Source organism: Empidonax traillii, unplaced genomic scaffold (genome assembly GCF_003031625.1).
Source record: "Empidonax traillii isolate 1590-97213 ecotype Southwest subspecies unplaced genomic scaffold, ASM303162v1 scaffold653:size358915, whole genome shotgun sequence".
NCBI lineage: Eukaryota > Metazoa > Chordata > Aves > Passeriformes > Tyrannidae > Empidonax > Empidonax traillii.
The window spans coordinates 121623-133784 of NW_020955846.1; the positions used below are offsets into that span (position 1 = coordinate 121623).

General features: G+C 39.2%; 1 protein-coding gene across 4 annotated transcripts in view; it reads left to right on the forward strand.

Annotated features, from left to right (window-relative positions):
• RASGRP3 (RAS guanyl releasing protein 3) overlaps positions 1–12162 on the forward strand; it is a 59629-nt gene that overhangs the window by 22404 nt on the left and 25063 nt on the right. For all 4 annotated transcript variants that reach the window (XM_027899283.1, XM_027899285.1, XM_027899284.1 and 1 more), the window contains exons 2-6: positions 5957–6149; positions 7660–7762; positions 8374–8436; positions 9585–9716; positions 11021–11168. In XM_027899283.1, coding sequence (XP_027755084.1) covers positions 6080–6149; positions 7660–7762; positions 8374–8436; positions 9585–9716; positions 11021–11168 — 516 coding nt within the window. In that variant the 5' untranslated portion in view covers positions 5957–6079. The remainder of the gene's footprint in view (positions 1–5956; positions 6150–7659; positions 7763–8373; positions 8437–9584; positions 9717–11020; positions 11169–12162) is intronic.

Here is a 12162-nt window from a genome sequence, read left to right on the forward strand (position 1 = left end):
CCAGAAAAAGAGTGAATCTAAGCAATAGGGTGCAGACATTTGCTGTGGTTTATTGTGTAACTACTATCTGAAAGTGTGTAGAAAAGGTGAATGAATACTAGGAAGTCACATCAGATGAGCCCAATACTCTCATATTTAATTTTCATTCCTCCCCTGCCACCCCACCCCCCTTACTTCATAGGTCAGTGCCACAATCTCTCCCTTGTTCTGTGTCCTTGCTCCACATGACAAATGTCATTGGAAGCCAGATGTGCTATCCTGCAGCCAGCTGCATGTGATGTTGAGGTCATGGACTGGGGCAGAAGCGGTGGCATTAGGCTGCCTTACAGCCCAGTGTCACCGCCCTTTCCTACCTAGCCCAGCTTCAGCATGTGTCAGACACTGAGAAACCTGACCACGGATGTCACTTGTTCGGAGTTTTCTAGAAACAGATTGTTTGTACTTTGATAAATAAACTGATACTGACCAGCTACAGGAAATTCCCGGGAGAGAATAAACTTCAGGAACCATACAGTAGGCAATCTAAGACCTGTGTTGACTTGGACCCAAACACATCTTGATTGCACTTGTGTAGGCAAAAGTGCAGCACTTACGTGTTCCAGCTGGGATTCTTATTATGGTAATTACTAACTAATATGTGTGGAGATTAATCATAAGAAAGGGTCTTACTGCAAGAGCCTCCACTACATCTACAAGGTAGCAGATGAGCTCTGTCCTGAAAAGCTTGCCCTGGACATAATATTATGACAGAAAAAGTTATAGCAAGGGAAATTACCCTTAAACCTTCTCACGAGACTCTTGATTTCTTCTCAGCTTCCTTTTCTGCATACTGCTACTGATTTGATTTTCCTGTTCAGCTGCTCACATTTAGCACTCCTCCAACAGTCAGGTGGAAGCTGTTTAATGCAAGCATTCAGTGATGTGTTGTGTAGGCTTAGAGGAGGGGGAGATGAAGGGAGGTCTGACTTAAAGCCCCAAGAATGTCCTAATCTTGTAAAGAATATGAGTCTCCTGTGTGCAAGCCTCTGGAAAGCTTATGGATAAACTGAACTCATAGAGGTGCCTCTGTGCCAAAGCTGGGCTGTTTGCGTGTGGTTCTATTTATTGTCCCTAAGTAGGAGGAAAACAACTCACTTTTAATTAATGGGGAAAATGCTACATGTACATTTAGTTTGGCCTTGCTAAAAAGCTGTTTAAATTTCATTTAACTAAATAAATATTACCCTCTATGTCAAATTTAAGCCTATTTAAAACCAAATTATTGGGTTAGCTTGAATCTGTAAGCAATATAACTTGCTTGAAATCCATGTAAGAGTGCCCACACAGAGATTTGTACTGGCTTGACATTTTAATATTAGTTAAAATGCTGTAGTTTGTAGGTGTAGACCTCCCCTTAGTAGCCTCCAGCAGTAAAAGTGATGGGGTTTGGTTTTCCTAATGACAGAAGACAACATTTAAAACTTGGCTTCATGCTGCCCACCCTGTTCACACCATTTGGTGCTTTTGCACAAGACTGCAAGTTTACTGGCAGGGTATCCTGCTTCTTCTAAAAACGAACGTGTTACAGCTGACCACATCTGTCACAGGAGCTCACAGCTTACATGTTTGTTTTAAGTTATCTGTCAAGACAGTCCACAATAGCACCATCTCAAGACTTCCAAAATGTTGAACAAAAAATGCAGTTTCACCGCACAAGAGTACTAAGGAAAGTCATCTGCTCAAAGTAATTGTGTGTGTGAGGCAGTCGGGGTGATGGCAGGACTTCGAAGGGTCTCTGTGTTTTGTAGTTTAGCCCATAAACAAACTTCTAACCTCTGAGCACATCACTACAGATGTTTCTGTTTTCTACCTTAGTAGGAATGGACATCTCATAATAGAAATATTTCATTAAATAAAACATGACATGCCTGGTACCCTCACTCGATTCACAGTGATATTATGGCTGTACCTACTACCTAAATGAAGGGGGTCCCTTAGACAAAGCTGTTGGCTTCAAAGGAGTGTTAAGGCCAATATTGATCATATTTCTGCTGCTGTAGCCTTAACAGCCTCTGTTAATATTAGTAAACCTAGTAGGATTTGTAATTCCATTATAAGAGGAATTTTTTTTTTCATTATAGCATGCAGTCATTCCCTGACATATTGAGTGAGCTCTGATTTTCTTTTCCAGCTTTAAGAAATCCTCCTGAAACAACCAGATGGCAACGAGATATTTCAGAGTTACATTGAGAAGCAGCTGGGGGGCAGAGATGCTCTAGGTTATTCCAACTACACCTTTGGAAATCAATTTTTTTAATAATAATATCCACATATTCCGAACATTTTTAATGTAAAAAACCTCTACTCTGATTTTATTTTATTTTTATTTTTGTACTTTTCTTGCACTGAACCATTGACAGAATATAATTTATTTAGTTTATGTAGATGACATTTATAGTTGTATTTTACTCATCCATCTCTGCAAGTGGGGTTGGATACCATTGTGGCATGACAAGTTGTTTATTGTCTTAGTAGAACAGCGGTGCTTAATCGTACAAATGATGTAATGGTTGCGGTTGTTGGAGTCTGCAGTCAAGAGACGTGATAGCAGGTTTTGGCTCAGACCCAGTCAGCCAGTTCTTCATCTAGTGGAAATATTTTATTCTTCTTTTAGAAGTATTATTAGAATAATACTCTGGCCTTTAGGGGTCAGACAGGCTGTTTGGAGGATAGTACTGTAATGTCAGGACCTAGGTATCTGCTTCTTAAGTAGCTGTCGTATAACTGAAAAAAAAAAAACCAATGCAAACTTGTAGTTTTACACTGAGAATTACTTGTTGATTACTACATGGCTGCCTTTATACTGTTGTCAACAGAGATGATACTCTTCTGTGCTCTATTACGGAGGATGGTAATACTAACAAAACTGAAATGTCAGTTCTAATCTTTTCCACTCCTACATTTCATGGTCCGCAATTTTCAAGGGGTAGACGGAAAACGCAATAGCCCTTCTCCATTTTATATTTTTTAAAGAGCTGACTAAAAGCTAAGTTATTTTTCTCCACTTGAAAAAAAAATCAGTAAGCCAGATGAAGCTGGCTCTGTGAAAATCACACCAGCAGTTTAAGCACTCAGAGGAGGATTTTGGGATGGACAAAAAGAAAAAACATGCCCAAGGTGGGATTCTAGCAAAAGTTAGCTGCCAAAGTGCAAAGCTGTGATCTTGAAAAACCCTGCTCAGCTGCTGGCTAACTCTCAAAGTAAGTAAACCAAGCAAATACTCTACTTAATTTTTTTTTTTTTCATTTTAAATAAACAGTCTTCTAAAGAGACTGAACCTAGAGTAACCATGGCTCGTGTGGCCTGACCAGCAAACTAGAGAGCCACATATCTCTGATTCACTTCAGACAACTTTACGTTTTGCATTATAGCCCAGCTCTTGCAGGAAGGGTTGAGGCTGCCCAGCCTAGCCCCAGAGCGAGCTTTTACGATGCAGAGAACAGGTTTAAAGCCAAGGATGTGTAACCAGCTGTGTACCCACCTCCCCCGTTTTCTTAGATGAGTGCTCTGACTGCTTACTGATGTGTGAAAGGATTAGTTTGCCCTCAATTCATAGCAGGTAGAGCTCTGTGTGACTTCTGGAAAAATAGTGTTCTATCAAGAAGGGGTTCTGCACCACCAAGTTCAGAGGAAAGTGCTTTCTTCTGGCTAGGAGGAAGGGGCAGGATTTAATGTTTGCACCTCTCTGCTCTAGTTTTCTGTCGGCTAGCTTGGCCTGCAGCATTGTGTGTGCACTGGTGTTTAGAAACTCACTGTTCAGTGAGCTGTGTTTATGATTTCCACGGTCCTTCTCTCAGCTTCAAGGAAAAGGGTGTCATGCCTAAATCCATTGTTGGATGGGCTGTGGGAATGCATCGAGAAATAATAGCATGTAATCATAGAATTTAGATTGGAACAGACAACTTTTGGATCATCACATCCAACTACCAACCCAGCACTGCCAAGTTCACCACTAAACCCTGTCCCCAGATGCCACATCAACATGCTTTTTAAATACCTCCAGGGATGGTGACTCAACCACTTCCCTGAACAGCCTGTTTCAGTGCTTGACCACCCTTTCCATGCAAAAGTTTTTCATAATATCCAATCTAAATTCATCTACTGGTGGAACTTGAGACCATTTCCTCTCATTATGTTGCTTGTTACCTCGGAGAAGAGACTGACCTCCACGTCACTACAACATCCTTTCAGGTAGTTGTAGAGAGTGATAAGTTTTCCCCTCAACCTCCCTTTTTCCAGACTAAACAACCCCAGCTCCCTCAGCTTCTCCTCCTAAAGGCTTGCATCCTTTTCTGAATGGTGTATTTTGAAGGTCTTCCATGCAAAAGACTGCTGCATGCTTAGAGCAGCCTCAACACCACAGGACTCTGAAGCTGGGTCTGTAGATAAATATTCAATGCAGAACACTTTTCCAGATGCCGGGATGCAGTGTGCTGTACTGCTAAAGCATCCCTGATGAGTCAGTGATCTCCTAAGTGGATCAGATGAGCAGTTTCCATATGCCATCTCTGCCTGGGCGGTTGAGAGACTTCACTTGATGGAGCTGCAGGCCAGCCTCTACTGTTTGGCCTCAACATCTGGCAGCCAGTCTGGGCATGGTCAGCTCAGTAGTGCAGACCTATCCTGAATGAGCAACAACTTCTCCTCTTTCCAGGGGGTGGGAGTAGTGTCAGGATAGGTTGGCCCTGACTTTTGCTGAAGAAGGAGTATACCTGCCCACACCCTGGGTGTGAGCTGGTGGCTGAGGTGGCCACAGCAGGGCCAACAAAGCTGCCATAGCCTGGTGGAACTTGGGTGGCTGGACCACAGTGGTGTTCCAGGGCTGCAAGCTGTCAGAGACCTAGCTCACTGGCCTTTGGGAGGGGTCAGGGTGGGTTAGTAAAAAGGATGAAGGATGCTGGTCCTACCAAGACTGAGTTTGCAGTACAAGGTCTGTGATACGGTGGGTTTGAAAAGTTTGGTATTTGTGGAAAAATTAAAGCATGTGTATAGTTCATTAGTGCTTTGCATGGCCAACATTAAAAAGTTAATGTTACAGGCAATGATTTCTGAAACTGAATTTCCCAAATTCCTGTACTGTTTCACTTCAAGGACTCTTTTAGTTCTACACTTGGCTTTTTTTCCCTACAGAAGTTGCTGGATGTACTTTGTTATTGTTTGTCGCATTTCAAACACTTGTTATGGTCAGGTACTAGTGGGGCTCAGTCACGGATGGACAATAAAATACCCATTTCTTCTCTTTTTAAAACAATATCTGTAAAATTATTACTGAAAACTTGTAACAGAGTATTCTGTGCATCTTCAGGTAGATGGGTGTTTGATATTTAAATGCATAGTAGATGTAGAGTTAAATTTAGAAGTTTCTGTGTGTGTTCAGCCTTCAGTGACTGTTCAGCTTCAGCAGGAAGATTTATTTCAAAAAGCTACAGAGGCTGGTCATCAGATCCTTTAAAAAATTGCCTCCTAGTTTAATGTTTGCTATGAAATTCATTAAACACTTATGCAGTCTGTGCCAATTAAGACCATTAGTGTTACCATGAACCTTATGGGGGAAAAGGGTTATGCTTAAAAACATAAAAGCAGGGTTATTACAAAAAGTGAGTTATCAAGTGTAAATAAGAATGACCTGAACAAAATGTGCGTCATTGTACGTGCATGCCCTCATTTACCATCTGGTTTCTGTTTTATGACCCTAGCTATGGATTTATTTTGTGCTAGTGAACAAACAATTGGACAACACTTAGAAACACAAGTTGGAATGTAGGAAAAACTTACAGCAATCTTTCACATGCTCTACATCATGTGGGGAAGAAGCAGTTTGCAGAAAAGATGAGTTGAACTATAAACATTGCATCCCGATAAGTCTTCCATATAGTCATAGAATATATATAATTATGATTTCTTTTACTTTCCTCAGATTTCCACTGAAGCAAAGCTAAGAATGCGACCAGCAAAATAAAGTGAAAAACCTAGGCATCTGAAGAAGCATCCTTCTACTTGGTGAAAATGTCTCCTATTTTTTGACAACGATTTAAGGACAATGGGGTCAAACACACTTGGGAAGTCTGCAACATTAGATGAGCTTTTGAACACTTGTATTGAAATGTTTGGTATGCTTTTTCAATATTTAATTTCTTGTTCTTGAAATTAATCTTATAAGTCCTGCTGTTCTCTAATTTAGCCAGCCTCTCTCTTGGCAAACAACATCTCTGTTCTGTAAAGTTTTCCATGTTTCAATTTGTCCCAGAATCACTCAAGCCAGAATTTTAATCACATGCATACTGTATTAAAATTTCTTAATAAGATAATGCACAGTGGTGGGTATGGTGGTTTTTAAAATGCTGGCCTTTACCAAGAGAAATGTTTAGTTGAATTATTCAAGGAGTTATTTCTGGCATTGATCTTTGTCTTGAATAGTTACACAGCTGTGTTTCTGACCAGTCATTTTTTCAAAGGTTTTCTGAATCATCATGCAATAATTGGCAAGAGTATGACTTAAGTCTCGTAATATTTTTACTCTTATTAAAATATGATGTACCAGGTCTGAGAGAAAGAGATGATGAAAAAGATCTTGATCCATAACACCATTAATCATGATATACATCACATTGCAGTCAGATGAGTTCATGGATGGGCTTAAGTGCTTTGAAATGGGGCTTTGATTCACAAAGCTACATTTAGATTGTCTTGAGATGCAGGACAGCTCTTGATTGGAATAAGGTATTAATTTTTTTCCTGTGTGGAGAGAAACAAGTATCTAAAAGTGAGAGAGATTAAATAATTGAGGGACGGACAGATCTTGATACTGACTGCGGTGAATCCCCATATATCCATTTCTGTAGACCATCATCAAACTTGCTGTTCTAGAATTTAATGAAAGTATTAGCAGAGCTCATACACTTGTTGGCTGTTGGAAATAGTTGTCTCTTCTTGTATACACACAATCTTCACAAGTGTAGTCCATGTGTGGTTCCTGTTTCATACATTGTATCATCTACTGTCTTCTAATGACAGACAGAGAACGATCTAACATTGCAGATTTTGGGGAAGACTGATGGTCGTCCAGCCTGCCAGGGCATAACCCCTTGTGTAGGTTCAATGTCTATGTTGCAAAGACACAAGGGTCTCTGTAAGATAGCTGGACATGGAACCCTGGGCACAGATGTGAGGTGCTTTCCCATTGAATTCCTTCCTGCAGATCCCTTTTTTAAGAATTTAATTGTTAACTTAAAGCTATAAAGCTGAAGTAAAATAAATACTGGAAGTGGTTATATATAAATCATCTCCCCGCCCTTTTGGTGGGCTAATTTTGGATTTGTTCTGTGGATTACTGGCAGTGTCTTTGTATAACATTTATCATAGTGCTGTCCATGCCCTATGTTTTTAGCTATGGCCAGTTATCTACACTGGTTTGGGGATTTTTCTCTGTTTAAATAAATCACTACATTCTACCAATAATTACTGCTAAAGGAGCATTTTTTTGCTTTGTTTTTGTTTCCTACCTCTTTGGCAGATAATGAGCCAACATTTCGAATTTCGATCCCTTCTACCTGACTCTGCTTGAAGAATAAAAACTCTCTTCTGTTATAATGTGGTTAACTCATTGTTTCTCTTTTGCAGATGACAAAGGAAACCAGTGCTCCAGCCATTTGCCAAGAACCTTTCTTTTAATGCATCGTTGGTATCTGCCTTCAACAGAGCTGGCTGGCAAACTCCTGGCCACATATCCTTTCACAAAGTGTTGCAAATCCACATCACAGCATCAAAAGTAGATTGTTTCTGTGACCGCATGTAAAAATACATCAATTAATTAGTGACAAGCAAGGTTTAGAGGTGAATTTTTTTCAACCTAATAGTTGGAAGTTTATGAGCTTCTTTATGCTGCTGCTTGTAGAGTTTTTCCATATGTACAAGAATACTGACCCGTGCTTTACATTAACTTCGAATAACTGCGAATATGCGGCTGAGATAATTTTCAAGCATATTGTAGCAGGATGGAAGTACTATGAACTATGATTGGTATCTAAGCACTTACATGTGATTTACATCTCTTAAATCATAAAAATGATTTATTTGGTTAGCCATAACTGGCCAAAAACCTTTCATCAGAACATTCAGAATAGTAAAATAGAGGCATTTTTGCTAGTAAAAAAAAAAAAGTTGGCAGCCAGGGAACAGTCTCTGTCCCCTAAGATGCTGTGGAAGTGAGCTGTGTTTTTTTCTAGAAAAAAAGTTTGATACAGTTTTTAATTCAGCCGGTTTAGTGTCAATCCCCAGTGAATAAAAACAACATTACTGAATCAAGGCACACAAAGCTTTCTTTAACTAGCATACATATAGAGATGCCAGTGGGGAGAACTGCAATGAATTCAGACTGAAAATCTGCTACTTCATGAGGTAAATGCACTTCTGGTCCTCTAGCGTTTTGGTTTTATGCTTCTGCTAATGCTATCATTGTAATTTGGCTTGTTTGTGGGGTTTTTACTTGGTCTCTAGTTCACAGTGAAGAGTGAATTTCTGTGTGTTGAAAATAATTAAGTTGAGCCATCCAGCTTTTAAAGACACTTAGGATTGAGCTAAAAAGCTGACTCAAAACTTGTGATATGATTTACCTGGTGCATGAGTGTGACATCTCATAGAGGGAGATGGGTTCAGTGCCACACAGAGGAGAGACATCTTTTGCTTCCTGATGTAATCTAGTGTGGGAAAGTAAGATTGTCTTTGGACTTCAGTTCATGCAACCCCACGTAATTTATGATGACAGGAGTGTGTTAGTGATGCCAAAGTTGTTACAGGTTGGTTGTGTTCTGAACCTTGCACTGCTCGCTCTGACCTTGTTTCTATGGGAAAACTTTCATGTGTTAGGCTGTTCTTGTGTGGGAACACCTCCCTGTAAAAGAGAAAGCATGGATTTTGAAGTTAACATGATATAACCTGCTTCCTTCAAACAATTGTGTTTTCCTTCTTCCTCTGTACTAAGTTATATCACTGAGAAGAAGGGTGAGAGGAGTTATGAAGAGCACAACTGATAAAGCCTTTTCCATGCCCTCTTAAACAGCACAGGAGGCTTACATGGTTTACATGTAGGCTCACATGAATCACGTCTGGTTTACATGGTTATTGTGGTAGAACTGCCACTCAAATTCGCATTTTCATTTTCACTGAAAAATCTTTTCGGAGCAAACAAAGTGTCTGACTTGAACAAGGGCTAATTGCAGGTGTCATTGGGGTGTTCTGGCAGCCTGAGTTAAGACATTTTTGTGTGTGTCACCTGAGAAATCATTTTAATTTTGCATTTCAGTAGAACGCTGCTTTGTTGTGCAGTGGTGAGTTAAGTAAAGAAAATTATAAGAATAAGGTGGCTTTTGCCATTTCAGTGCCACAGATAATTACAGAAGCAACAGGATGAGGTAGTCCACACTCTGCCCCAAGACCAGTGGGTCTGAAATAAGTCCTATGAAATGAAATATAGGCACATGTATGCAGCCAGTAAATAGTATGCCTGAGTCCCTGGGCATCTCTTAACTGCTGTCTATGGATTTCAGATACTGGATTTTGGAATTTCCTGCAGAGTTTAACTTGGATCTTGGGCTGATTCGTTTGACTGAAGAGTTTCGAGAAGTAGCCAGCCAGCTCGGATATGATGATCACATCGATCTTATTGATATCTCCAGCATGTAAGGATGTCATGAGCTACAATATCTTTGTGTCTGTAACAGCAAAATTCTAGTTCTGTACAAAATATAAAAATATGAAGGGCCATCTTGATCCTGAAAGATCAAAAAAGCAGTTGCAAAATATATTGTCTTTAAATTTGAAGCTACTAAAAATTTGAAATTGTAGTTACATTTTCACAGTAAAGAGAAGATTCTCATCTGTGTGTTTTTCATATAAAGAGGAAATAAATTATTTTCCTGACAAAGCTAGTTTCAATTAAGTGATTATTGTCACCTTTTTTTTTATACCTTTTCATATAGAATAACAAGTAATGCAATGACTCTGGGATGCTGTGTAAATCTTAGATTTTCTCAGGCAGACTTTTTGGTTCTTTCATCAGTAATCTGTTGTTTTTTGTAATGTCCTTCTGTGTACTTTCTATGATTTAACTCAATCTTTAGCATTCACATTTGTAGTTGTATTGTATCAAATGATTACCCTACTATTTCCTTAACATGCTGAAATAGAAGTTACCTTTTAAAAATCACCAGGCAGGCTTTTGTATCCCACCTGATATGCTAGATTTTCTTTTAGAATAGGACATATGCATGGTGATTTTTGTTTATTTAAAAATGTCCTAGTAACCTGGAAGGACAGCACTACTAATGTCAATGAAGGTTGCAAGACTTCCTTCAAGAACAGTACCAGTGAAATCACATGAATATTGCCTCTTGAATCTTCATTTTAAAATATTGACCTACTTAACATTAAAAAATTAATCATTTTTTAAGGATAACATCCTTCTGCTCTCTGAAGTGCTGTTACTGCACATGGGTAGGAATTATTCCATTGCTTGAAAGCAAATGATTTGCCTTTTTCCACCCACTTCTTTTTGTTTTGTTAGTTGTTTGGCTGTTTCTGTTGTTCCATTATTTCAGGGACCTGTGGGCTTACAAAGCTAAAACTAATCCTTGGTGTTATGCAATTATATTTTCATTCTGTGTCAGAATTTGTTGTGAACTGTTCTTGTATTTCTAAAGCATCTCTAATTATGGCTTTCTGTACCATGGGGAAAAAATTAGTTATCCTTTTGTTGTGTGAGAAACCTGCTATTATTTATCATTTGTAGTAGTGTCTCCAAAACTCTTTATCTTCTGTTATGCTTCCGAACAGGTCTTACTGAGAGTGTTTGTTATATGCTGGGTGTCACAGATCAGAAAACTCATGGTCTGTCTATTGGTAATTTTACACAAATATGTTCTACCTGTGGGCTTCACTCACATATACCCAACCAAAATTGTGACTTACACCTGTTTTGTTGCAGTCCTTCCTATGACTGGATGAGAAGAGTTACACAGAGGAAGAGGATTTCCAAAAAAGGAAAAGCCTGCCTGCTGTTTGACCATTTGGAGCCCATTGAGCTAGCTGAACATCTCACTTTTCTGGAGCATAAATCTTTCAGGAGAATTTCTGTAAGAAGCCTACAACTTTGTCACTTGCAATTAGGAGCTGCCCTTAAGAAGTGTTCACGTGGTTTAACATTTATGATTTTTTTTCCTCAACATTTCAGTGTAGTAAATCTTCATAATCCCTCATGTGATGTACATAGCCGTAGCTGCACCAACACTTTCTAGACCTTTCTCATAACTGACGCTTTTAGTGACAGAAATTAATTTTGTGAAGAAATTCTGGGCAAACATTACTGATAAAAGCTATGGTAGCCAAGTCACAGCAACTGATTAAACTAATAGTATTGTCAAATATCTTCAAATGTTTTCTTTTTCCCCTTGAAGAAAATAACTAATTACTTTTCAGGAAACAGAGTCTTTGCAAAGAATATTTTAAGAGACTGAAATATACCTTGTCTTTCTGTAGTCTCTGTTCACTCCTAAACACTTCTTCAAAAACTGTCCTTTCATCTGCCAACTTCAGGTTGGAAGAGATCTCAGGAGGCCTCTAGGTCAACCCCCTGCACAAATGAGGGTCAGCTCTGAGACTGATCACGTTCCTCAGAGACTTAGGCAGTTGGGTCTTGAAACCCTTGAAACCCTGCAAGAACAGAGGCTGCACAACTTCTCTTTCCTGCTTCTACCATACCTCTGTCACTGAGGGAAATCCAGGTACAGTTGCTTCTTTTCACATAGGATTGTACATGGACAAGAGGCAAAAATGGATGAAAATTAAAGTAGAAGCTATAACAAAACAAATGAGTAAACCAAACGCCAAAAGAAATTCTGATTTCTGATGGTAGATGTCCATATGAAAGGGTCACATGATGCCCCTGTATTTGGTGGCAAATGCAAGCAGTAAGTCCTCAAGATGACAAATGAAACTTTTTTGAGAGTGTTTAGGAGCATGACAGAAATTGAACTCCAAAACTAAGAAAAACATATGAGGTTTTTTGTTTGTTTCAAGAGAGGAAGGAAAAAGAGATCAATGAGGACCTGAGACCAGTCTAAACAGAAT